The sequence below is a fragment of the Megascapheus bottae genome, chromosome 29 (assembly GCF_031878675.1).
Source record: "Megascapheus bottae isolate mThoBot1 chromosome 29, mThoBot2.hap1, whole genome shotgun sequence".
NCBI classification, from domain to species: Eukaryota; Metazoa; Chordata; class Mammalia; order Rodentia; family Geomyidae; genus Megascapheus; species Megascapheus bottae.
In genome coordinates this window covers 9,495,552-9,521,852 of record NC_143537.1, presented here as the reverse complement: position 1 = coordinate 9,521,852, position 26,301 = coordinate 9,495,552, and the positions used below count along the sequence as shown (strand labels likewise).

The 26,301-nt window shown below is 51.4% G+C and overlaps 2 protein-coding genes across 5 annotated transcripts in view; one reads left to right on the top strand and one right to left on the bottom strand.

The window, feature by feature from the left end:
* Hnrnpab (heterogeneous nuclear ribonucleoprotein A/B) overlaps positions 1-14,454 on the top strand; it is a 16,205-nt gene extending 1,751 nt beyond the window's left edge. The window contains exons 1-8 of one of the 3 annotated variants that reach the window (XM_090320964.1): positions 9,183-9,394; positions 9,499-9,736; positions 10,375-10,543; positions 11,105-11,263; positions 11,631-11,762; positions 12,743-12,845; positions 13,439-13,591; positions 13,853-14,454. In XM_090320964.1, coding sequence (XP_090177090.1) covers positions 9,522-9,736; positions 10,375-10,543; positions 11,105-11,263; positions 11,631-11,762; positions 12,743-12,845; positions 13,439-13,591; positions 13,853-13,923 — 1,002 coding nt within the window. In that variant the 5' untranslated portion in view covers positions 9,183-9,394; positions 9,499-9,521 and the 3' untranslated portion in view covers positions 13,924-14,454. Of the gene's footprint in view, positions 1-9,182; positions 9,395-9,498; positions 9,737-10,374; positions 10,544-11,104; positions 11,264-11,630; positions 11,763-12,742; positions 12,846-13,438; positions 13,592-13,852 lie in introns of those variants that run through there. The other 2 variants (XM_090320965.1, XM_090320967.1) reach the window with 2 other exon arrangements.
* Positions 12,043-26,301, bottom strand: Phykpl (5-phosphohydroxy-L-lysine phospho-lyase). 2 transcript variants are annotated; one of them, XM_090320945.1, is made up of 13 exons: positions 26,140-26,301; positions 25,485-25,603; positions 24,157-24,316; positions 21,923-21,997; positions 21,006-21,093; positions 20,813-20,929; positions 19,996-20,078; positions 19,266-19,491; positions 17,128-17,282; positions 16,516-16,605; positions 15,454-15,584; positions 14,787-14,860; positions 12,043-12,563 (listed from the first exon to the last, which is right to left on the bottom strand). In XM_090320945.1, exons 1-12 carry the CDS (start codon positions 26,196-26,198, stop codon positions 14,817-14,819), a joined length of 1,347 nt encoding a protein of 448 aa, XP_090177071.1. In that variant the 5' UTR covers positions 26,199-26,301; the 3' UTR covers positions 12,043-12,563; positions 14,787-14,816. The 2 variants fall into 2 exon arrangements, with proteins under 2 accessions (XP_090177071.1, XP_090177070.1); XM_090320944.1 differs by lacking the exon at positions 26,140-26,301 and having other exon boundaries at positions 25,485-25,740.

The window sequence follows — 26,301 nt, the reverse complement described above, 5'->3', positions numbered from 1 at the left end:
CTTAGCTTTCTGACCTTTGGTCTCTAGGACTGGAATTTGTGGCTGCTGTCTGGGTTCTGAGGTCTTCAGACTTGCATCCAACCCTGTATCCATTTACTGGTGGTTTTGCTTTGTACAGAACCTTGACTGTCAATCCGTAGATCTAGAATCATTATATGTGGTCTTTTGTGAGTGCTTTTCACTTAGAATGATGCCTTTTTTTGGGGGGGGGGATCGGTCATGGGGCTTGAACTTCTGGCCTCGGCACTGTCTCTGAGCTCTTTATTTCCACCTGACCAGCTGCTCAGGCCATGCTTGTGGTGCTGCCTTCCTGTGGAGATGTATGGAATTACCAGCAGCTACTTATTGCAGACATCACCCTCCCCTCCCCATCTCCACCGTGGTCAGGCTTTGCTTGCATGTCCTTCTATGGAGAAGTACTATATGAAATTACTAGTAGCTATGGTGGCTGGCTTGGCTTTATGGATTCTGTGTATAGTGTTGCCTGCCCTTCCCCTTCCCCCCTTATCCTGATCCACTGCTTAGGCCTTGATTGCATTGCCCTAAGGAGTTACAAGTAGCTAGTCTGGCTGACTGTGTACAAAGCTCCCCGCTTCCTCCTGATCCATTGCCTAGGCCTTGCTTGCACTGTCCTGAAGAGTTACAGGTAGCTGGCCAGGAGTCTGGCCTAGTGGTAGAGTGCTTGCCTAGCATGCACAAAGACTGGGGTTGGATTCCTTGGGACCACATACATAGAAAAGCTGGAAGTGGTGCCATGGCTCAAGTGGTGGAGTGCTAGCCTTGAGGAAAGCCGAAGGACGATGCTCAGGCCCTGAGTTCAAGCCTCAGGTCTGGGAAAAGAGACGTTACAAGTAGCTAGTCTGGCTCACTGTGTACATTGTTCCTTCCTTTCATCTTGATCCATTGGCTCAACGCTCGCTTGCACTGCCCTCCTGTGGACTAGTATGGAATTACAAGTAGTAGTTCTGAGTATACAGTATGTCCCACTTTATCTTGACCATCGCCTAGGCCTTGGTTGCAATGCCCTCCTGTGGAGAAGTATGGAATTACAAGTAGTTAGTTCAGGATGACTGTACACTGTGCTCCATTTCATCCTGATCCATGGGTTCAGGCCTTGCTTGTGCTGCCCTTCTGTGGAAAAGTAGGGAGTGACTAGTAGTTTCTTTTTTTTTTTTTAATATTTTTATTGTAATTAATAAAAGGGTTACATGATATTTGCCAGATAGAAGGTGCATTAATTCACATACATTGATACCCTTTCACATGTCTTGGTCCCCATTACCCTCCCCCCACTAGTAGTTTCTTGTAGCTGGCTTTGCCTTACAGAGACTTTGTGAACAGTTCCCCCACCCCACTTTGTCATGATCCATTGGCTCAGGCTTTGCTTCTTGCTGCCCTCCTGTGGAGAAGTATGGAATTACCAGTAGCAACCTGTGGCTGGATTTGCCGCTGAGACTCTGTACAGTGTTTCTCTGCATCTGCTGGTTTTACTGTCTCTGTGTTATTATTCAAGATTCACTATAGTCTCAAAATAATAGAAAATTCCAAAATGATTCCAGGTTCTGGTGGCTCAGGATTATAATCCTGACTGAACTCTGAGGATGACAGTTCAAAGCCAAAGCCAGCCTGGGCAGGAAAATCCATGAGACATTTTTTTTTTCCTGCCTGAGGCTTGAACTCAGGGCCTGGGCTCTGTCCTTGAACTTCTTTTGCTCAAGGATAGCCACAGCTCCACTTCTGGTTCTTTTTGTTTATATTGTACTGAGGAATCAAACCCAGGGCTTTTGTGTGTGTATGGTATGAAGGAATTGCACCCAGGGCTTCGTGAACGCTAGACAAGCACCCCACCACTAGGCCAAACTTCCTGCCCCCCTCCCAGCGCTTTCTTTTTTTAAAAAAGAAAAGTTATTTACTTTATTGCTGTCATAGAGGTGATATACAGAGGAATTACAGTTACACGAATCAGGTAATGAGTACATTTCCTTTCCTACAGTGTCTTCTGTTCCCTCATTCCTCCTGCCCTTTTTGCCTTAGTTATTTTGCAGATAGAATCTGATTTTCGCTAGGCTAGCCTTGGGCTGTGTTCCTCCTATCTCTGCCTCCCAAGTAGCTAGGATTATAAACATGAGTCAGTATTCCTAGCCCATCATCCATAGGTTTTGATATGTTAGAGGGCAGAGGCCCCAAACCAATCCCCATGAATATCGAGGGATGTCTGTACACAGGGTACCCACCAGTGGTCTCCCGTGGGGGAGACAAGTTGGAGGACAAAGTGTTCTCTAGTTAAGCCAGCCAGAATAGCTGTGAGACTCTTTTTTTTTTTTGCCAGTCCTGGGCTTGGGCTCAGGGCCTGAGCACTGTCCTTGGATTTTCTCAAGGCTAGAGCTCTACCACTTGAGCCTCAGCACCACTTCTGGCTTTTGTCTATGTATGTGGTACCAAGAAATCGAACCCGGGTCTTCATGCATGCTAGGCAAGCACTCTAACAACTCTAACACTAGGCCAAACTCCCGGCCAGCTGTGAGACTCTTATCTCCAAGGAACCACCAAAAAGCCAGAAGTAGAACTGGAGCTTAAGTGGTAGAGTGCCAGTCTTGAGCAGCAAAACTAAGGGACAGCACCCAGACCCTGAGTTCAAGCCCCAGTATTGGCACGTGCATGCGCACACACACGCGCACGCACACAGAGAGAAAACAAAATCAAGGCTGTTTTTCTGAAATGCCTTGTTAAGTTGGTCCGTTTTCAGCATCTTGGAGAAAGGTGTGTATCGGGGACACGTGTGACCTTGAGAAAGGTATGTGTCTATCTGGGGACACATGTGTGACCTTGAGAAAGGTGTGTCTATCTGGGGACACATGTGACCTTGCCACCATGGCTGGGAGGAGATGATGACTAGAGCTTGTTGGAAAAGGCAGAGTTCTGGACATAAAGCCCGGTCCTTCAGGCCATCCAGAAGCTGTTTGTTGTGAATCTTGGCATAAAAGGCCTGCCCCCTCCCAGACCCAGGAATCAACCCCCACCTGGTGGAACCAGAGCAGTGCAGGAAGCTGGAAACCATAGTGGGGGGGGGGAGTGCTGGGGCATTGTGGGTGACATCTTGGGAGGAAACAGCAGATGGTGGACTGGAGTATGGAGTTGGTTGGAGATTATCCTCAGTAGGGAGAGGTTTTCACTGCCTAGTGACATAGAGGTCACCTAACCTTTGGCTCAGTGGAGACAGAGTTTGGCTGAAGGGAGGGGCAGGGGTGGGGTGGGCAGGGTCAGCTTGAGAAGGGAGGAGGGAAGTAGGTGGTGTGAACAAGAGAGGACAGCTGGACGCTGGAGACGTGGGTGAATGCGCAGACTGCTCGGACTGCGTGCCCTGGCTCTCCCCTCCTCACATGTCAGTGCTCCCACGCCCAGACCAAGAAAGTTCCAGAGCTGGGACGTGTGTGTGTGTGTGTGTCCGTCCGTCCGTCCGTCCTGGGGCTTGAACTCAAGGGCCTTGATTTGTGCTCAAGGTGAGAGCGCTCTATCACTTGAACCCCTGCTCCATTTCTGGATTTTTAAAAATTATATTGTTTAGTACAGAGAAGTTACAGTTATGTGAGTTAGATAAAGAGTACATTCCTTGTCAGGTACCAATGGCTCACGCCTCTAATCCTAGCTACTCAGGAGGCTGAGATCTGAGGATCATAGTTCAAAGCCAGTCCAGGCACTAAAGACTGTGAGACTCTTTTCGCACGCACACACACTGAAAACCACCAGGTAAACATTTCATGCTTTTTGTGCCAAGGATATTATGTAGATTAGAACAATGAAATGAAAAATTAGCAATGAAACAAATTCTTATTTCTGGAAATTTCTACTGATAGAATCTTCAGCTTGTGGAGATGGAAGCTTGAATTTGATATGAGTTATTTATTTTTGCCAGTCCTAGGCTTGAGCTCAGGGCCTGAGCACTGTCCTTGGACTTTCTCAAGGCTAGAGCTCTACCACTTGAGCCTCAGCACCACTTCTGGCTTTTTTCTATGTATGTGGTGCCAAGGAATCGAACCCGGGTCTTCGTGCATGCTAGGCATGCACTCTACCACTAGGCCAAACTCCCGGCCCCGATTTTTATTTTCTTAGTGTTAGACTTATCTCTAGACAGAGTCTTGCTATGGCACTCAAAAGGCCTGGGTCTTGTGATCCCACTGGAGCCAGACTGGAACTTAAGCAGTACTGCTTTGTACTCGGGTTTGAGGTGGGGCCCAAGGGAATCAATCAGCTGGGTGGCCAGAAGCCTGAGGTTTCTGGGAGGTGACTGGAGAGACCTGACCATGCCCCCAACCCTCCATACACACATATCAGGGCTGAGAGGCCCTAGAATTCACCTTCCATTCTAAGCCTGACCTGCAGCCTCCTGCAAGTGGTTTGACCAGTTTCCCAGCGTGATGCACTTCAACCCCAAGTCCCAGAAGCAGGGGAGGGTGTCGGGCCACCCCCTGCTGCTGACCTGAGGCGCTGTCACTCTCCTCCACCCTGCTCTTTCCTCTTAGGCCCTTCTGCCTTCCTTCCTGGCCCTAGGCTGGGAAGAGCTGGACTGGGGGCTCCCCAGTTCAGTTTGCACCCACAGAGCCGTGCAGGGAAGAGGGACAAGCCCAGGGACGCCCCGCCCCCTGTTGCTCTGGTTTCCCAGTTTGCGGAGGGAGGGCTGTGAGAGAGCCTGCTGCTCTATGTCCTGTACTGCAGGCTGAGCTGGGGGGCAGAGCTGCCTTGTGTGACGATGCAGGACAGGGGTCCAGCCAGTTGTGATGGAGGTGGAGGGTGGGAAACCACCTTTTTTTTTTTTTTTTTCCCTGGTGGTGGGGCTTGAACTCTGGGCCTGGGGGCTGTCCCTGAGCTCTTCAGCTCAAGGTTACCACCCTACCCCTTGAGCCAATCACCAGTTCTGGTCTTTCATTGTTTAATTGGAGTCTCATGGTCTTTAGTGCCTCGGCTGGCTTTGAACCGTGATCCTCAGATGTCAGCCTCCTGTGTAGCTAGGATTACAGGGGTGAGCCACCGCGCCCAGCTAGGGTCACCATCTTCTGTGAGCAGCAGGCCAGGTCTCAGGGCAGACCCTGGGCTCATGGATGTGAGTGAACATGACACTTCCGGGCGCTTAACCTCCCACACCAGCTCCTCAGGCTCTTCTCCTTCTGCTGGAGGACAAGGCCTGGGGTGGGTGACATGGAGGAGAGGCACGTTTGTGGCCTGCATACCCACCCAGGCCTGTGTACCTGCAAGAACCCCTCTTCTGTTTGTTGGTCCAGCTGGAGTTTCGATGGATTTTGTGCCTCAGCCCTCATGAACATTCTCACAGTGTGAGAGCTTGGGTGCAGGAGGCAGTAAGAGAAGCATGTTCAGAGTATGACATCGTAGATATGAGGGAGGGAGGTGGTAGATGAGGCAGAGGCATTGTCTTCAGCCAAGAGTCCCAGCTGAGTGCCTAGACTCAGGAGGGTCCCATGCTCAGGATGTTTTTCGTGTTTGAGGGGAGATTGCCACCGCTCCTCAGGTTGTGCTTTGCCTTCTGGGTTTGTGACCTTCCTCTCTCAGCCTCCTGAGCAGCGGAGACTTCAGGCATGTGTCAGTGCCGCTGGCTGGCTGTTCGGTTTTGTAGATAAACACCTTGGAGACCTTTCAGGAGAGCTGTGCAGGGACCGTTGCTGAGCTCCGTCCTGGTGGCCATGAGCATGTTGCTGTCTGAAGCCCCCCAATAGTTGAGTGAATAGCCGAATAAAGAACTGAATTATCACATCATCAGAAGCTAAGGCCGAAAGTGAGTCCTCTGGGTCTCTGCTTAGTGGCAGTACAGAAGCATAAATGGAAGAGTCTGCAAGACTCTCTTCGTAGGTCCTCCTGTCAGAGGGAGACGGACACTTCCCAACTTCCCTTCTGCAGTAGGGACGGCTCCCCAAATCCACCCCTTTCCTAGTGCCTAACACCTCACCTGGAATGCTTTATCAACACAAAAACATGGCCAGGCACACACCACAGTGCTACACACACAGTTCAGCTCCAGTGGCCCAAAGACTGTTTCCTTTTCTTCTCTTTCCTCCTCCTCCTTCTGGCCTCAAACTCATGGGTTCAAGTGATCTTCCTGCCTCAGTTTCCCGAGGAGCTCGAATTACCACCATGCTCACTTATTTGAGTGGGCACTGGGGGTGTTCACATGAAGGAGGCTGATCTGCTGAGGATCTCCTCGAGCTGTGGTGGATTCCAGTCCTGTGATTCCGGTCCAGGCTCTGAGAAGGGACCTTTCTTGGTACATGATCATATACATCCAGAAGTGAAAGTCTGATTGCTGCGAACAAAGCTCAACAGACAGAGTAGCCAGCACTAAGAAAAAGCTATGTTAGAGTGGCCTGAAAGCTAGACATCCAAATCAACTTCCTTTCCACACTTCGCTTCTGCCATTCCTTGGCTGTAGATGCAGTCTCTGTCTCCACCGACACGTGGCATCTTCCCTTGCGTTCTCTCCTTCTGTCTTTTTCCTTTTCTTTTTTTTTGGGGGGGGGGTGCCGGTATTGGAGCTCAGACTCAGGGCCTCCCACTTTTTTTTTTCCACTCAAGGCTGGTGTTCTATCACATGACTCAGCTCCACTTCTAGCATTTTGCTCGTTTAATTGGAGATAAAAATTTCATATAGATTTTTTTTTGTCCCCAGCTGGGTTTGAACTGCACTCCTCAGATTTACTCTCTTGAATAGCTAGATTTACAGGTGTGAGCCACTGATGCCTGGCTTGGCAGGTGAAATTTTAGGTATCGTTCAAGGGCCTGGAGGCAGGCTAGAACTGATGGACTCTAACGAAAGACACTCAGCAAAATGGGAGTGGCCTTGCTGGGTGGCTCACGCCTGTAATCCTAGCTACTCAGGAGGCTGAGATCTGAGGATCAAGATTCAAAGAGCCAGCTGGGCCCAAAAGGACCTGAGATTCATCTCCAGTTAACCTCTAGAAAATGGGAAGTGGGGCTTGGCTCAAGGGTAGGGCGGTAGCCTTGAGCTGCAGAGCTCAGGGACAACACTCAGGCCCAGGCTCAGTGATGTGATTCTGTAGACAATAACCTTCACAACCTCAGTGCTGGGTGCAGTGCACCTTCACTTCTGGTTCATGTCAAGCCTGACATGGGCTCACCAGCTCTTCTCCATGAGGGAGCTGTGCCATGCAGAACAGATGGTGTCCAGGAGAGACGTCCCCCTTCTCAGCTGGCTAAGCTTTGAAGCTTATAGTCCTCCAAGACAAATGGGGCACCTGATTGCTGGAGGAGCTGTAGGTGGCTCACTGGTTTTCACCCCACGTCAGGGTTAGGACTTCCTCTCTTCAGAACACAAGACCTAACTTGTATTTTACACAGATTCCTCTGGGTGGAGCCATTGGGTTCTCATGCTGGGAGGAGGAGCAGAGACCCATTCAGGGTGGCAGCAGGTCAAGTTAGACACAAGGTGTTTACAACTAAGTGGTGCAGTGTCTGCCTTGCAAGTCAGTTCCTCCATCTCCCAAAGAAAAAGAAGAAACATTAATTCATGTAGGGTTTTTTTTTAATTTTGGTTTAAATTTTGGTGCCAGTACTGGGGCTCCAGTTTAGGGCTTAGGCGTGATGCCTTAGTTTTCTTCACTCAGAGGTCATCTCATCGCATCAGAGGTGAGAATCCCATGGACTTTGCCGCCTGGGCTGGTTTCAAACTGTGATCTCAGCCTCATGAGTTACTAGGGTTACCGGTGTGAGACTGGTGTCCAGTTTAGAATAAATCTTTCCTAAATTCGTTCCTGTTAGGCCTTTTAGTCACTGCAATGATGAAACTAAGTTTCACTGCCTTACCAAGGTTGTGTGGAGTGCACAAATTCCATTTACACCTGCAAAGTAAAGAGCTTAAGTGGACCTTGAGGGTGAACTCGTGTACTTGCTCATTCTGGTGCTGTTGGTGGTAATGGGTGGGTGATGATAGATGGGTAGACTTGCAGGGCAATATAGCTAAATATTCAGATTTTTGCCAGAGATGCTTCTGCATCTTCTCCCTCCGACCCTTCCCTTTCATCCTCAGGGAAAGTCCTCTGGATTGAGTGAGTCTGTTCATAGCTTTGGGCTGTTTTGTGGATCTACATTTCAATGCTAATGGTGCCATCTTTTATAGGGTAATCCGAGACCAGATGAAAAAAATAATATTCAGCCCCTCACATCTGGTCTGGCTTGTGTTGTGCTGCCATTTAGTAATCTCCAAGCTTCAGAGGTTATAATCCTGATGGGATTGGGGTCTGCCACTCACCCTTCTAAAAGATTCCAGGCCTTGGAAGCTTGATAGTTAAAGACATGAAGGGATTATGCACACACGCTTGAGCCTGTACTGAAGCTTGAACCCAGGGCCTGGATGCTGTTCCATAGCTCTTTTTTTTTGCTCAAGTTACTGTACCCCTTGAGCGTTTTGGGAGTTAGCTGGAGATGAGCGTCACACTTTCCTGCCCCAGTAGTTAGGATCACAGGCTCGAGCTGCCAATTTCTGACTGGCTTTTTTATTTATTTTATTTTTTTATTTTGTGGGTCAAGGGATTTGACCTCGGCTTGGGTGCTGTCTCTGGGCTCTTCAGCTCAGGGTTACCGCCCTACCCTGGAGCCAAGCCCCACTTCCCTTGGAGGTAGGAGTCTCAGGTCCTTTTGTGACCCTCAGATCTCAGCCTCCTGAGTAGCTGGGATGACAGGCGTGAGCCACCGCGCCCCCGCGTTGTTTTTCTTTTTTTTTTTTTTAATTTTAATATTGGAAAAGGACCACTAACCTTTCACCCCTCCAAATCTCATGGTGTACTTTTCTTTTTCTTGGCGGTACCGGTGTATTTTTCTTCTACAAATGCAACAAAAAGTGAGTTTGAAGAGAAATTAAAGAAAAAAAAATCAGGTACTCCTGGTTCTTGCACAAGGGCGCAGACCGGGGCCGGGCCGCCCGCTCGCCGCGCTCCGCAGCGGGACGGCGACCGGAACCGGCCGCCCGGCCCGGACTGGCGGGCGTTCTAAAGTGAGGACAAAGCCCGCCCGGATCCGGGCGCGCGCGCCGCCCCGGCCAATGGGAAGCCAGCACGAGGTTGAGTGACGGGCGAGTGCGGGCCAATGCGCACACGGCTTGTTGCGAGGTGGCTCCGGCTCCGGCATTATAAAGAGCGCCACGAGTCGGCATTGTCAGGCGGCGGCACCGCGCGGGGCCGGGTTTGGGTGCTGGCGGCGCGGTGGTAGTCGAGGAGGAGGAGGAGGAGGAGGAGGAAGCAGCGCGGTCGGGACGGCTCCGTCGCTGGGCGGAGGCGAAGCCGGGGCAGCGCTAGCTTGAGCGCGGCCTAGCCCGTGGCCCCTTCCCCGGCGGGTGGGGACGAGCGGCCCCCGGCGGCGGCGTCATCGCGGCGAGGTGAGCGGCCGGGCCTGCGGGCCGCGGGCGGGCGGGAGTCCGGGCGGGCGCCGGCCTCGCCTCGCCTGCCTGCCTGACGCGCCGTCGTCGTCCGCTCGTTGCAGGAGCCGCCGCGGCCTGGCCTGCCATGTCGGAAGCAGGAGAGGAGCAGCCTATGGAGACAACGGCCGCCACCGAGAACGGACATGAGGCCGCCCCCGAAGGCGAGTCCCCGTCCGGGGCCGGCCCCGAGGCGGCGGCGGCGGCGGGGTCCGGAGGCGGGGCCGCGGCCCCCCCGAGCGGGAACCAGAACGGGGCGGAGGGCGACCAGATCAACGCCAGCAAGAACGAGGAGGACGCGGGGTAGGTGCGGCCGCGGGCGGCCGGGGCGCCGCCTTTGTTCCGGGGCCGCCTTTTGTTGGCGCCACGCGGCGGGGGGAGGGGCGGCGGCCGCCGCGGCTCGGGATCCGCTCGGACGCGCCGGGCGGGCGCCGCCGGAGTTTGCCGGAGTTTGTTGGTGGACTTTGGCGCCGCCCCGGAGCCGCTCGCGCGCTGCCGCCCCCGGGGGCCCGCGAGGCCCGGAAGAGGGAAGCGCGGACGGAGGAACCGGGGCCTGGTCGGGCGAGGGCCGCGCCGCCGGGGCTGCGGGGGCGGAGTTGGCGCGCGCAGGGCTCGGGCCTCCTCCCTCCTGCTCCCTCCTGCCGGGGGTGGGGCCAGGCTTGAACCCCGGGCGTCCCGGACGGCCCAGCCTCGAGCGGGGGGGAGGTGGCGCTTAAGACGCGAGCGTGCAGGACACAGGGGTTTCCAGCTGTACCTGGCCGGGGGCGCCCACGCCTGCCCAGGTTCTCGTGCGCCTCCCTGGGCTTTGTTGAGATGAGGTCGGAGGGCCGCAGAGGCAGGCGAGACCCGCAGACCCCCAAAGGTGGGTGCAGACTTGATCCACAGGGCCCCTCTCAGCTCTTTTAAGACCTGTTGTCGTGTGTCTCACCCTACCATTGCAGAAAAATGTTCGTTGGTGGTCTAAGCTGGGATACCAGCAAAAAAGATTTAAAGGACTATTTTACTAAATTTGGAGAAGTCGTTGACTGTACAATAAAAATGGATCCGAACACTGGACGGTCAAGAGGGTTTGGGTTTATTCTCTTCAAAGATGCAGCCAGTGTGGAGAAGGTAAGCTTGGTATTTGTATACCACCAGTCTCTGCTCTGCAGTGGTTGTTTAGGACAAGCAAGAAAGGCTATAGTTTGAGGGGTCATAAAAAAAAAAGTGGGTGTATGTGCTGGATTATTTGCAGTGGCTTACTGCCTTTTTATGTCCCTGTTCTTGAATATGGTGCTATATATACTTCACCTATGGGGAGCATCGAATATTGTGTGAGAATTTAACCCAACTTTGTAGGGGAAAAAGCAAATCCTGAAGCTTGGAGACATTTAAATAAGTGGAGGTAGATTGTGCATCCTTTACTCAAGCCTTGCTGCTTTGTTGGAAGATGAGCCCTAAGCTGATTGTACGTGTGCAGAAGGGTGCATGGCAGAAGGCTTATTTAGAACGAGGGCTGGTTTACAGGTGTTCAGGTGAATCTCCTGAGCAGGTTTGGAGAAAACTGGGTTGAAGAATCCAAGCATACACATAGTTTGGAGAAGAATGAAGCACATTTTTGTATACTTGAGTTGTGGAGTCCTGGGACTCAAGAGAATGTCCTCTAAGGTCATGTTGCTGTGTTTGAAACAGGTCCTAGACCAGAAGGAGCACAGATTGGATGGCCGAGTCATTGATCCTAAGAAAGCTATGGCCATGAAGAAGGACCCTGTGAAGAAAATCTTTGTAGGGGGTCTGAATCCTGAAGCCACAGAGGAAAAAATCAGGGAGTACTTTGGCGAGTTTGGGAAGGTGAGTCTAGAGGAATGAGTGAGTGGCTTGCTCCCTATCTTGAGGCACTTGTTTTTAGTGGTTTGGATGGAACTCTGCCTCACTGCTTATTTTTTTTTTTTTTTTTTGCCAGTCCTGGGCTTGAGCTCAGGGCCTGAGCACTGTCCTTGGACTTTCTCAAGGCTAGAGCTCTACCACTTGAGCCTCAGCACCACTTCTGGCTTTTTTCTATGTATGTGGTACCGAGGAATCGAACCCGGGTCTTCATGCATGCTAGGCAAGCACTTTAACCACTAGGCCAAACTCCCGACCCTCACTGCTTATTTTCTTTGTAGGCTTTGTTTTCCAGGTAGGGAAGGTTTGAACTTAAACTTTGTTTTTTTAACAGATTGAGGCTGTTGAACTCCCAATGGATCCCAAGTTGAACAAAAGACGAGGTTTTGTTTTTATCACTTTCAAAGAGGAAGAACCTGTGAAAAAGGTTCTGGAGAAAAAGTTCCATACTATCAGTGGAAGCAAGGTAAGGTGTGCCAGGCCTGCCGCTGGTGATCTGGCCTTTGCAGGTATGGGTTAGGTTGGGTTACTTCCAAGGGCTTCCTATCTCTTCTGTGTCCTACTCCAGGCAGCACAAAGAGCTGAGAGCAGTTGAGTATGGTCAGTAGCTTTGTTGGTTTCTGACTTAAAGTGAGGGAATGAGTTCATCTCCTGGTGAAGTTTTTCCTACTCTATATTTTTCTATTTCCTTTCATCTATTTCCTTTCTCCATCTCCATTTGGGCAACTATTCTATAACAGGCAGAGATCCTCCCCAGCTAAAATCCAGGGCTGTTTTGCCCTCAGATGTTAAGTTGTGTGCAATGAGGTGCACCTACAGAGCACTTGCAGAGTATATAGTTTTCGAGCAGAGTATATTGTTTTCTGCTTGGCAGTTGAGGTGTGGCATGCTATGGAAGGGTGTGTTAGACTGCCTTAGTTGGATAAGATGGCAGATAAGTTGGATAAGATGGTGGGCTCTAGGGGACCTCCATCCTGTCCTGGAATTGATGGCCCCTAAAGGCTGTGTAAAATAGGCAGTGCAGTGGGCAGAGAACCTCCAAAGTGGTGGAGCTGCTGCTGGGTCTTGAAAATAAATGTATGTAGTTGGCTGTGTTCCATATTTTAATTCTGTAGGATAGAAACAGTTTACGTGGTAGGGGCAGGCCTGTGTATAGGGGACACTAGTGTGTGTATCTAGGTCCTTAACTTTCTATCCACAAAAAACTGGCCCTACCCTGAGCCTTAGGCTTATTGTACTCTATAGCTTTGGGTGGGATGAGTATCTTCTGTTAAAAAAAGAAAAGAAAAGAAAAAGTAAGTACAAGACATTGACTCTCTTGCTTCATCCCCATGCCCTCCTTCAAACTCCAGGATTTAAGTCACGGTTCCAGATGGTGGCCTGCCTGTGTAGCTCCCACTGTCTAAACCTGTCTCCCAGGCCTTAATTTTTTCTCTTGGCTTTTAGTGTGAAATCAAGGTGGCCCAGCCTAAAGAGGTCTATCAGCAGCAGCAGTATGGCTCTGGGGGCCGTGGGAACCGAAACAGAGGGAACCGAGGCAGCGGTGGAGGTAAGTGAAGTGAGGCTGGAGAGAGAGAGAGAGGTCCTGTGTGCCTGCTTCTCTGGCGTCATCTAGCAGGGTGGACAGCAGTGTGTGAAGTGGGAAGTTTTTGGGTGGGGGCTCTGTGCTTGTGCTGTATGGCTCCTTGGAATGAGAGCTTAGTTTCTTTTCACTCCTGTGGCTTGGGGACCCCATCTGCATTGCACTGGGGTGAAGGGGGCATGGGGGTTGTGTGCTTTGGCTCTGTGGCTGTCCATGGGCAGAAGGTAGAGCTGTGCCAGGCGCTTACCTCCTTCCATCCCAGGCCCCTCTGACTCCAAAGCCTGAACTGCATCTTTTTCAAGGCCAAGCTGCCAGGAAGGGTGGGGTGATTTTGAGTAAGCCACCTGTAGTCCAAGTAAAGCTAGCATTTTGGCCTCCAGATTGGGTCTCAGGTAGGTAAAGGGCTGGGCTGACGGCCCTCTACACCAGAACTGTAGCCCCTTGGCTTGTGCCTGAGTTGCCATAATAACCTCGCCACCCAAAGGGCAGGATTTCCTCCATCCTAGCTCCTGCGTGTGCTAAATGGTCCATGGGCCCCTGTGCCCTGCTCCCCCCCACAGGTCAGAGTCAGAGTTGGAATCAGGGCTACGGCAACTACTGGAACCAGGGCTACGGCTACCAGCAAGGCTACGCTGGTAGCTACGGGCCCAGCTATGGCGGCTACGACTACTCGCCCTATGGCTATTACGGCTACGGCCCCGGCTACGACTACAGTAAGTAGGAGAGGGATGCCCCCATTAACTCCCCCCAGGGGAGGCAGGTCAGACAGTGCAGGGGCCGCTGGCAGCAGGGGCTTTGGAATCAGACAGGCCTGGCTCAGTCGGGCACTGGAGTTCCTGGATGGAGCTCCAGCTCTGGGACCAGTGAGCCCTACTGTACAGGGTCGTTGAGGATCCTATGAGGAAGTGTGTCAAGCACCTGGCACAGGGTAAATGCTCAGTAAGTAGTCGCTGCTACATTGTTCTTGTCCCTAGGTCAGGGTAGTACAAATTACGGGAAGAGCCAGCGACGCGGTGGCCATCAGAATAACTACAAGCCATACTGAGGCAGCGGCAGGAGCGGCCAACTGACGCCCGCACACGCTTTGTTTGGATACGGAGTGAACACAATTATGTACCAAATTTAACTTGGCAAACTTTCTATGGCCTGTCCCATGTGCATCTTATTTAAAATTCCCCCCTTGGAATCACTCTCCTGTTTACTATTTCCAGAGCTCTAGTTGTTTTTAGGCAGCGTGTGGTGTCTCAGGCCAGAGCGGCATTAGGGGCTTTTATTACCAGGTTACCCAGAACCAGATTTGAGGGTCTGCTTCCTTTGGCTGCTCTGCAGCCTGGACCTGTGGACCCTGGTTGTAAAGAGTAAACTGCATTTTAGGAAACCAGTGTCACCTTTTAATTTTATATTATTTGTGTCATACATTTCCTGTAATGGAAGTGTTAATTTTACTGTACTTTTTGGTACCTTTTGGGAATCTAATGTATTGTAAGGTATTTTACACATGTCCTGATTTTGCCACAACCTGGATATTGAAGCTATCCAAGCTTTTGAAATAAAATTTAAAAACCCTTACTAAGCCTGGGTGAGTGTGGGAACTGCTGTTTTCAGACACTATGGGATGAGAACAAACAGTTGTTTTCTATAGTATAGCGTGGCAGGAGTGAAGAACAGCCATTTACCAGTGGCTGGCTAAGTGTTGGAGGTGAGTGTGGATGGCACTCTAGGATAACTTTCTTTTTTCCAGCCCTGGGGCTTAAAAACTTGGGTGGGACCTGGGCAGTGAGTTTCCTCTCTCAGAGCTGATGCTCTACCACTGACTGTTAGTGCTAGTATAGGCCCGAGCCAAGGTAGCTGGATTTGAAGGAATTGAGCTTTTAAACGGTGCAAAACCATAGAAGCAAGGGCACTCACCTGGAGAGAAAGCTTGATTGTGCTGGCTTGCTAGAGCCTCAGAGTCTTACAACTTCTCATGTTCTCTTCCATATCTGAAAGATGGTAAGCATTTTACCCTGGGTCACTTTTTTCAGCTGCCTTCACTGTCCCAAAGAGAATGGTAGCAGTTGGTATTACAGTTCTTCCATATCTCATCATTGACCATATAGATAACTGGTCTGACAATTTTCTAAAAGCCCTGGGCCCTAGTTGTGTCCAGGGATCCTGAAAGGGTCTATGGAAGGAAGTCAGCTCTCGCTCCCCAAGGCTCTGAACAACCAGAACCCTGGGCTTTAAAAGTCACCAATGAGGCAGCCTAGAGATGGGAGATTTCTGTTTTCTCTGATCCTACAATGAGAGAATGACTGCCCATTTGAGTGTCGCTACTTCACTCATTTTAGGTAGATATAGGTGAGTGGGAAGACGGATGGGCCATGGGCTGAGCTTGCCTTTCCTAGATATTGGCAATGCAGGGAGAATTTTATTGCAGTCACCTTTTGGAATCTTACTCTAGAACATATGAGGATGTATGTCACTAGTTTGGAATATCAGATGAAGCATACGTAATGGCACCTGAACTCCACCATCCAGGGGACACCTGGGCTCACTAGGTACATGGCCAGTAGTATTCAAGTTCCGAGCTCACCTGTCAGAATGGTATCCATCTTTGTCACCACTTTTCGTGCATTCTCCAGGCTAAAGCACATGGGGGGCTTAAACTTCAGGACATTCCTCCCAGGACCATCAGTGCTCAGTAAGATGTAGTGTTCCTTCAGCCTGTAAGGACAGGGCTCCAAGATCAGCCTTGAGGTGGTCTTGTGCCCAGGGCTCTAGCTGCCATGCTGAAAGTATACTGCTCACCCTTCGGTCCCTCCTTGATGGCCTGACACTGAGCCTGCTCTTGCCCTGTGGGTCTTACCTCCTACCCCAGAGCTGCTGGTCTACATAAGAATGGCCACCCATGTCACTAGATTGTAACAAGTACAGCCAGCATGTTCAAGTGCAAAACAAAGCTCACACCAGGCTCCCAGCAGTGCAATTAAGCACCATAATGGGGCATGGGATGGGGCCTGTCCCGTCCTTTGAGGTGCTGCCTGCCAGAATGAACTAAGGTTTGGACTTTTTTTTGGCAGAACTGCGGTTAAATTCAACTACTAATAGTTTGCTAAGCCAGCATTAAGCCATACTCCCAGGCTAAAGGTTTGGACTTGGGAATCAAACTAATCTAGCTCCTCCCTCCCCAGTGGGTGATGCAGGTGAGCCACTAGCATGCTCCAGTGTGCCCAGTGTGTGAGGCAGAGTCAGCCTGGGATCTGGCTTTGAACCACCCGACTATTCAGGATCCCAAGGTCCACCGGGATCTTCTCTGACAGGGCTAGCAGGCCACTGAGGATAGGGATTAAAACCCACGTGGGAGTGGGCATTAGTGCCATATACCGTGTGTGCATGAGCAAGGGCAGGGAGTGGAGAACAGAACCTTCATCTTGTTGCCACAGCCCTCGAGTGTACCTCTGGGAAAGCCATGTATGTTTCTAGCTTTTGGTCTGAAACTACATACAGAACTACTTGAGAGCTAGGCTGTTTGGGGTTCTCAGCAGAAGAACCCTGGTTTAGGGGTTACCAGTCACTGGGTACACAACCTCAGGCCCGGTGTGCTGGAGAGGTGCTCCTGCGCTCACTGCCCCAGATTGGAAAGGAAAGAAAGTACCTGGATACCAGGTATTCAGCCTCTTCAGTTGCTGGTGTCCTCGTGACTTCATCTCTGACTAGATCCACACCCACGAAGAGCCCAATGCCTCTGGAAGATAAAGGATATCTCAGGACAATAATGAAGGGACTACAACCCTTGTTCTCTCAGCAAGCCACCTGCCCTCTTGGAAGCCACATTGGCTTCTGTTCCCTGGACAGAAGGGAACAGAATGGAGTGCATGAAATCAGTTATTACTAAGAGTATTTCCGAAGAGGTTCTCCCTGTGTGGGTAGAGGAGAGGGGCCATGGTCATCTGGCTAGGGCTGTCTCAACGTCTAATTTGTGCAAGTGCCAGTTTTGGGACTTGAACTTGGCTAGTACTCTGATTTGAGCCACAGGTCCACTTCCAGCTTATAGACTTTCCTGCTTGGGTTCTGTCAACATAGACCTCAGTCTCCTGAGTAGCAAGGATTACAGGATTGACTGAGCCACTAGAACCTTTCAGTTCCTCTTAAAGAGTGATATAGAGGGCTGGCTCTGATAGAATATTATTTGCCTAGCAAGCCTGACAGTTCAAGCCCCAGAAGAAAAAGTACTGGGTCCTGGCAGGTGTTGCCCCCAGAGCCTTACCTGATATCCCCGATGATGGGATGTTTGGCTTTTTGCTGTCTGAGCAGCTCCATCAGGAAGCTGCCTACGTGGGTGGCATGAGCCTGGAGCTGCTGCTGTTCCAAAACATCTAGGACTGCAAGGCCCACAGCGCAAGATACAGGGCTGCCACCAAACTGAGGAAAAACAGTATGTCAGACGCTCAGCACAGTGGATCATCACACATTACAAGTGCCCCGGAGTACCCTGGGCTGCCCGTCCTCCCCAGGTGCTGTGTGACTGCCCAGGGAAGGAAAGGTCGGCCCATGCCCACAGCACAGGATGGGTCCCCACACAACAAAGCCACAACACCAGAGCTCATCCCACAGAAATCACTGGCAGTGCTACATGTTCACAGCTCTGTCAGTTAAGGGTACAAACCCAAGCTATGTACCTGGGGGCACATCTGGCCTTACGGCATTTCTGAACATTGTTAAGTGATAGTGCCCACAACTTGACATCTGGCATCACCCAGCACGGGTGGCACCCTGACTACCTTTTATATAGGACCAGGAAAAACGTGAAGTTCTCTTCCCTCCCCTTCAAGCTACATGAAATATAAAGTTTACTATATGGCAAATGTAGATTGGTGCGGCTTCCTCCACAGTGAAGCTTCCAGATAATCTCGCCCTCCTCACTGCCCCAGGTAGCCCCCTGCCTGCTTTCTCACTGCAGCTTTGCCTTTCCTATAGAGGCCATAGAGTAGGAGCCCTTTTCTGACTGGTTTCTTCTGCTTAACAGGTTAGAGAAATTTATCCATGCTGTTAAAATACCAGTTTGTCCACTGTTTGCATAATATTCCATTGTGTGAACATTCATCTTTTTGTTTTATTCGTCTGTTAATGGACTCAAGTTATTTTGCTTTTTGGTTACTGTGAATAAACCTATGAATATATACAGCCATTTGTAAATTCGGTATTTTCATCTCAGGTAAGGTTGTGTGATAACTGACTTTGTAACACTTCTAAAGTGGTGTTTCTGTTAGTATATGACATTCTGGCTGCTTTACAACCACAACATTTGGTATTGTCCATCTTAGCACACATCCTCAGTCCTATTTAACATTTGAGCCCCACCCCCAGTACTCAGGAGAGGCTGAGATCTGAGGATCATGGTTCAAAGCCAGCCCAGGCACTAAAGAGCATGAGATTCTTATCTTCAATTAATCACTAAAAAATGGGAAGTGGGGCTGTGGCCAAGGGGTAGGGTGGTAGCCTTGAGCTGAAGAGCTCGGGGACAGTGCCCAGGCCCAAAGTTCAAGCCCATGATCCAGAAAAAAAAATTTTTTTTAAACAAAACAAAAATCTAGGTTTCAGAGCATTTTAGATTCTCGATTTGTGGTTTTTATAGATGCTGTAGCCTGTAGTTCCAAAGTGGAGAGTAGGGCTGGAAGAACAGTTCACTGGAAGAGTACTTGCCTGTACATGCTCAGGGCTCAGCCTGTTTCCTAAAACATTGCTATGTTGACAGTGTGGAGTTTCTAACAGGCTTAAGAAGAAGGCAGGTGAATGGTTACCTTTATTGGGAGCAATAAAGGAAGAAGGTAGTCCCACAGGCAGCCATGTTGGTGATGTGAGCTAGAAGCATGGAATGTTCACTAGTTGAAATAGATGGGGAAAAGACAAGAGCAGACAGCTGAGTAACAGAGCAGGGCCAGAAAACTCCTAGGAGAAGGTAAACAAATGTAAGATGTGCAATAAAACTCAGCTATATGGAAGGCAGAAGAAATAAAACATCTGGGCTAAGGAGAAAGATGAAAACAATTGCAAAGAATTGAAGGCATAATCCTAGCAGATCTGTTGGCATTAAAAAAAAGTTCGGTAGGAAAAAAGGTAATGTTGGCTGGGGCTCAGTGGCTCATGCCTATAACCCTAGCCTTTTCTATGTATGTGGCACCGAGGAATCGAACCTGGGTCTTCCTGCATGCTAGGCAAGCACTACCACTAGGCCAAACTCCCTGCCCCCGGACAATCATTTTTAAGGCTACTCTAACAAAACCCTCTGACCTGGATGTGGCTTCCTTTGCTTGAGCTGGCCCTTGGTCTTCAGTGACTTAGGACCAGCTGAGCATGGCACCTAGCAGAGCCATGACCCTCCCTTGCCCTGGAGCCTGCACTTACCGTGTTGAAGTATTCCACACCGGTGGCTTCGAATGCCCTAGCCACAGCTTGGGTGGTGGCCACACACGCAACAGGGTGGCCGTTGCCAATGGACTTGCCCATGGTGACAATGTCAGGGACAAAGTCTTCCCCCTGCAGCTGGAAGGCCCAGAAGTGCTTTCCCACTCGGCCAAAGCCAACCTGGATCTCGTCTGCGACAAAGACCCCTCCAGCCCTGCGGACGTGCCTGTGGTGGACAGAGAACTGTTGCTAGGGGATTACACCAGAGCCAGGAGAGTCTGGGGCTCTGAATCCTGGCCCTACCAGCTGTTGAACTGGACAGGGCTGGGGCGGGGCGGGGCGGGGGGGGGGAGCGCGGGGAGGGAAATGACAAATAGCTGGTCTTTTTTGGGACACTTATTTTTTTTTGCCAGTCCTGGGGCTTGAACTCAGGGCCTGAGCTCTGTCCTTGGGATTTCTCAAGCCTAGCACTCTACCACTTGAGCCACAGCAACACTTTGGCTTTTTCTATGTATGTGGTACTGAGAAATCAAACCCTGGTCCTCTGGTCTTCCTGTATGCTAGGCAAGCACTCTACCACCAGGCCAAACTCCCAGCCCCTGGGACATTATTGTAAAGGCGTTTCAAAAAGTTCTGACAAGCAGACCAGACTGGTTGGAATTTGAAATAGTGTTTGGGAAGCTCAGTTATACCGTGTCCTCCCTGCGGCAAACCCAGGACGCCAACTCACTCTGCCACTTGGGGGAAGTAGCCAGCAGGAGGGACGATTTGCCCGCCGACACTGGGCAGAGACTCAGCGAAGAAGGCTGCAATCTGGGAACAAACCAGAGTCAGAAGTGCCACCAAGAGCTTGTGGGCTCTGTCTGTGCCACCCAGGGCTACCTCTAAGCAGAGGCCCCTCCTTTTGGCTCCCCATTGGGCCTGAAGGGTTGTGACTCTTACCCCCCTGGACACCATCCCCAGGCACACTTTTCCCCTCCAGGCCACCACATGTCTGTCATACCTCTTGCTGAGGACAGAAATGTTCAGATTCTTTATCCATCCCTCATCTACTCAGCCAGGCACACAGCCTTGAGTTCCATCGTCATCTCTCAACCTACAGCTTCACCTGGCTATAGACCTGCCCCTCTGCTATGGCCTCCAGCAAAAGCCATTCAGCCTGATACCCCTTCTGTCTCTCTCCCAGGGCCTCTGGGGGACACCTTAACCCCAGAGTCTCTGACATTCTTGCTGGATGGAGCAGTGACTGCCTGGATGTGTTCTGCCTTGGATCTGTTCCTGAGCCTACGTCGGGGCTGCAGGATAGGCAGGGGTCTGGGGAAGTGGTGCCCTGCCCTGGCAGGTGCCATTCTTCACTGGTTCCACAGATACTGCTGCTGAACATCAGAATCCAAGGGACCAGCTTTCCTGGTCTGGTTCTTCCGACTTAGCCTGCCAAGCCCCATGTGTTTCTCTCTACCATTATCTGTCCCACCACTCTTGTTTCAGGCTGGCTTGATTGAACCTTGACCCTGTTCACTGGTATGGCCAGATATGGGTGTGCTTACCTGCCGGCCCTTCTCCCGAGCTCGGGAGATCACATGCTTCACCTCCGTGGCGTAGGCCTCCGCTGGGTTAGGGTGGTCCTCTCGGTAGGGTCCTCGGTAGGTATCTGGAAGAGGTGCCTGAGAGAAGGACGCTACCATGTCATCCCCGCCTGGGGCCTGGCACCAACCTGATGCTTATGTGGGCGGTACATACCACATGGACCCACTCCTTCTGGCCGTCCAGATCTCGGAACTTGTAGGGGCTGATGTCGATTAGGGAGCTCAGGTGGCCGTGATAAGCACTGTGGGGAGGAAGGCAGGGCTCAGGGCTACCTGGCTTGTACACCTGAGCCAGAGCCCAGTCTACCCACCTTCCATGACAGTACAGGCCAGGAGTCAGCCCTTGGGTTGTGTAAGGCCTCAGGCCTGGAGTATAAGACTTCCTGTTAGATATCCCACTGAACCGGGTGCTGGTGGCTAATCAGAAGGCCGAGATATGAGGACCACAGTTCAAAGCCAGCTTGGGCAGGAAAGTCTTGAGATTTTTTTGGTGGTTGTGGTACTTGAACTCTGGGCCCAGGCTTGAGCTCTTCAGCTCAAGGCTACGGTCCTACCCCTAGAGCCACAGTGCCACTTCTATTTTCCTGGTGGTTAACTGGAGATGAGTCTCATGGACTTTAGTGCCTGGGACGGCTCTGAATTCTATTCTGATCCTCAGATCTCAGCTAGCCCTTGAGTGAAGCAGCTTAGGGATGGCACCCGTGCCCTGAGTTCAATCCCCATGGCCAGGAGGTGGGGGTGGGTGGTCCACTGGCCTCCCTAAGCATCCTGTTGAATCGACTTCCCCGGGGCTATAATGAATCTCCAAGGCACAAGCTACTGCTCTAAGCCTGGGCGGGGGCCTTGCGCTAGGAGCAGCAGCTGCAGTGTGAATATCTGTCATTACATAGTGCTCCCTGCCCGGAACAGTGGTTGATGACAGCCTCTGAGGTGGTGTCTGGGGCCAAGTCCTGTGTGTCACGCTGCTCCCAGTGGCCCATGGCACTCATATTCCTGGCTAGAATCTCTGGGATTCCCAGCAAGTCTGTGGGCCCAGGCTCTGGGCAGTGCAGAGCTGAGAGCTGCACTTACTGGTCTAACACTACCACGTCATGGTGTCCTGTGTACTGGCGGGCCAATCGCAAGGCCAAGTCGTTGGCTTCTGACCTACAACAGAAAAAGCCATCATGAAACTTCACCCAGGGGGCTTTGCCAGAGAAACCCTGCAGGCTGGAGGAGCCTCTGTACCAGCAAGAACGTTCTCAGGACCGCCTCTGCTTCTTCATTTGAAAATCATCTTATTTCCCCTCCCCCATCCCTAACTTACACTCTGATGAGTCATAAAAGACCAAACAGTGTTCATCTAAGTGTAAACATAGGATCTGGTCAAAAGCTGAGACTTATTTTAAGGCAGGGGCTCACTAGGTAGTAGAGATGGGCTCGAAACTGAAGTTCTTTCAGTTTCAGCAGAAGGCAACTCTGTATAGACATGCCACACTGGCGCTGTTTGTCACATGCTAAGTGGGCATTCAGGACCCTGAGTGTGGAGGACGTGGGTCCATGATGAAAATTATCCAGTTCCCAGCACACGGATGATAGACAATTCCAAGGAAGTGGATGAGCTCCCAAAGGGAGAAGCTTAGGCTCTTAAAAAGGGCCTAGGACCTGCCTGGCAGAGGAGTGGCTGGCCTAAAGTGAGACACCAGGAGAGCAGGCACCCTGGAAGCAAGAGGAGGACAAAAGCACACCAGAGAGAATGGCAAGTCTGCCATACATGCCACTTTTATATAAAGCCACCAGAGGCTGGTGCCAGTGGCCTAGGCCCATAATCCCAGCTACTTTGGAGGCTGAGACCTGGAGGACCACAGCTTGAAGCTTACCCAGGCAGTAAAGACTGAAACTTCACTTCTGGGAGTCACCACAGCTGGTGTACAGCCCCAGTGCTACAAAGCCAGGCAGAAGGCATCACTTAAGCAGCAGAGGGCCAGCCATGCGTGCAAAGCCAAGTGAACTTGACTTCAAAGCCCAGTACAGGGGAGGAGAGTGTATTAGTAGGGCGGGAAGCCCCACTGGAATCTCTGGAATTTTCCTGTGTTGAGGAAGCACAGACCCCATGGCTTAGCTTCCTGCTCTTCCCAGGAGCTTCCAGTTCAGGCCCCCACATCTCCCAGCCAGCACCTTTCCTTGGACTGTTGCTTCCTTACCAGTAAAGGATAGTAAATTCTACTTCTACTCAAGGAACTGCTGGATGCATTAGATAAACGGCAATACGGACCACAATCCTTACCATAATCCAAAGGCCACTACCTACCGTTTGCTGGAATGTTCTCTGGCACACCATGATCATCTGCTTGATTCTGCCATCCACTGCACCTGCTCACATGAGCTACCGCTACCTTCTAGGTAGCCCCGATATCCACTCTTTTCCTATTTTCTGTATCTGCTACTGCCTATCTTGACTAAAACTCTCTTCGCTAGCTTCTCAGTACTCTTAGGAGAAAAACTGTTTTCTCTCTTGAATAAGGCAACCGCTCCCTCCTCTGACTGCTGCAGCGTGCAGGGCACCTTGCCCTTTGGAGCACTGGGCCTGGGCACATGCTTCTGTGATAACCAGTGCTAACCAAAACATCTCCAATGCATGCAGAAGCGCCTTCCTTCTACCTCCCCTACTTTCTTCCCAGTAATCCCTATCTCCCAGGACAAATAAGGTCCCTCTGTTTTAGACCTCTTTGTATCCTGTATTCTTCCCCAGAAAATTACCCCTCTGAGTAATGTTAAATTTCTTTGCAGAATTGCTTTTTTTTTGCCAGTCCTAGGACTTGAACTTAGGGCCTAGACACTGTCCTTGAGCTTCTTTTGCTCAAGGCTAGCACTCTACCATTTGAGCCACAGCACCACTTCTGACTTTTTCTGTTTATGTGGTCCTGAGGAATCAAACCCAGGGCCTCATGTATGTTAAGCAAGCACTCTTCCCACTAAGCCACATTCCCAGGTCCTGACTCTACACTAGGCCAAACTCCCGGCTCCGATGTTTCTATATCTTAAAGAGAAACCTGACAGCAGGGGCTTTGGGCTCTATCCAGAGGCACAATTATAGAAACACATCACCTCATAAAGCCCCTACAGTGATCCTGCAAGACAGGCAATGACATTCTTCTCCAACAGAAGGAAACCAGATCCGACTGAAAAAGCATCAGCATATGTAGCTGGGTAGCCGCAAGCCTCTGGCCCAAGGCTGCACTCGTTTGGTTTTCCTGCGCTGTACCCACGTGGGTGACCATCTTCTCCAGGCCCCGGCTCTCTCATCAGGGAGGCAGTTTACTTACCCAGAATTCAGGAAATAAAACACACAGAGCTTCTCCGGCAGGGTCTCCGACAGCCTCTGTGCAAAATCCACGATGTTGTCATGCAGGTAGCGGCTGTTGGTGTTGAGCACCTGGTTCTGGTTGTGTGCGGCTTGAACCACGACAGGGTGGCAGTGCCCCACTGCAAAAGGGCCACATGGCCCACTCCACTTAGCCAATCCCAGCAGGCCTCCCTCAGGCCCAACAGGCAGACCCCATAGAGGGAGATGCAATTCAGAAGGGAGAGGTGTAAAGAGGAGAGTTGAAGACAGAGGGAGGGGAGAACAATGGTTCTAGAAAGAAAAGATCTAGAAAGTTCCTGAGATTCCAGAGTAACAAAGATTCTCTAGGCTCCAGGTAACCTTTTTTTTTTGGTAGTTAATTGGAGGTAAGACTTTCCTGCCCACACTGGCTTTGAACCAAAATCTCGGCCTTTTATGTAGCTTGGATTACCAGCTGGGATGACTTTGAACTGCCATTCTTGGATCTCAGCTCTGGCTTTTTTGTATGTATGTGGTACTGAGAAATTGAACCCGGGTCTTCATGCACGCTAGGCAAGCACTCTACCACTAGGCCAAACTCCCAGCCCCTCAATCCAGACCTTTAAAGAAGCTTTTTATGCTCTTCTGCTAGACCATGGCGGGGCTAGGGGTAACCATCAATGGGTTTAAGTATGCTTGGAGGTCATCTCATTACCAAGAAGCCAAGGATAATGGTAACTGAGAACATGTGTGGAGAACTCGCCAAATACCAGACACATTCAAACCAGGTTACACTAATTAATACACTTAATTCCTTGCTCCTGAAGGTGGGTAGTTAGGTGCACTGTTTATGAACAAATGAGCAAACAAGTATGGAAAATGAAGTTGCTTGCTCTAAATTACAGTCAGCAGTGGGCAGGGATGTGAACCCAAGCAGGCTGTCCCTACAACCCTGGCTTTTAACCTCCATTTTAATCACTTCCAATGTGCCGGCTCGATCAGCGCCTCCCTTTCAGCACAGACAGTTGTAGAGGACTGAATTTCCATTTCAGCTTCCTTCGTCATCTGAAATGGTCAGTAAGGCTGCAGGTCTGCCAGAACAAATGCAATGGGCCGTGACACTCCTGGGTCATAGTGTCCCCAAAGGGATCAGAAGCACACACGGAGATCTGCCTCCTTCCTGGTGGTAACCTCAGATGACGCCTCTGCGTGTAAGATAACGGCTCTGTGCAACTCTGCACTTCTCTATCACCTTGGGGGCCATACTCGCAAATGAGGCCTCTTCTGTCAAGGCAAAAAAACCCTGCCAGCCCGAGGAATGATACTGACCATGAGCCACATTGTTGATGCAATCGATGTATTCTGCTCCTTGTTCGTCATACAGGTACTGTCCTTGGCCTCGGACTATCTTGACAGGATCCTCAGGGAAAAACAGTCTGCAGGAAGAGCTGTGGTGACAAGCAAAGGAGTTGTCAGCAAGATGGAAACGCCCCCTGCCCCAGTCGTGGCAGCACCCATCCATCCAGGGCCTCCTTCCCCTGAAAAGGACAAAAGTTGGAGGGAAAGACGCTGCTCCCCTTGCTGCCAGCCTCCCCACACCACGGGAAAAGCCCGCCCCGGCTTGCCAGCAGCTGCGCGGCCCAGCGGCGCCCGCCCGCCCGCCCGCGGGGAAGCCAGGCCCGAGCGTCCGGCCCGGGGCGCGGGCCCGGCTCACGGGCGGCCGTTGCCTAGGAAACCCCCCCGGTCTGAACTTTCCGCCTGTCCCCGCGTCACCCTCCAGCCCGGGTCGCACTCAAGGGCCGCCAGTGGGCGCGCGGTCGTTCCAGGGGGCCGGGGGCAAAGGTCATTCCCCACGAGAAGGGGTGGAGGACGGTGGCCGCCGCGTGGGACCCGAGCGCCCCGCGCCCGGCCTGGGCCCAAGCGGAGCTGGCAAGGCTCGAGCTCCTCCGCGCGTCCCCACGCGCCACTCCGCCGCGCTCGGTACCTGAGGAGCCGCCGTCGCAGTGACAGAGTGTCGGCCTTGGCACGCCGCTCCGCAGCCATGGCCGCCGCCGGGCTGTCAATCAGAGCTGAAGAAGATCTCAGACCCCGCCGCGCTGGCCCGGATATTAAGTCCCACTCAGCGGCGGACAGGCCACGCCCACGC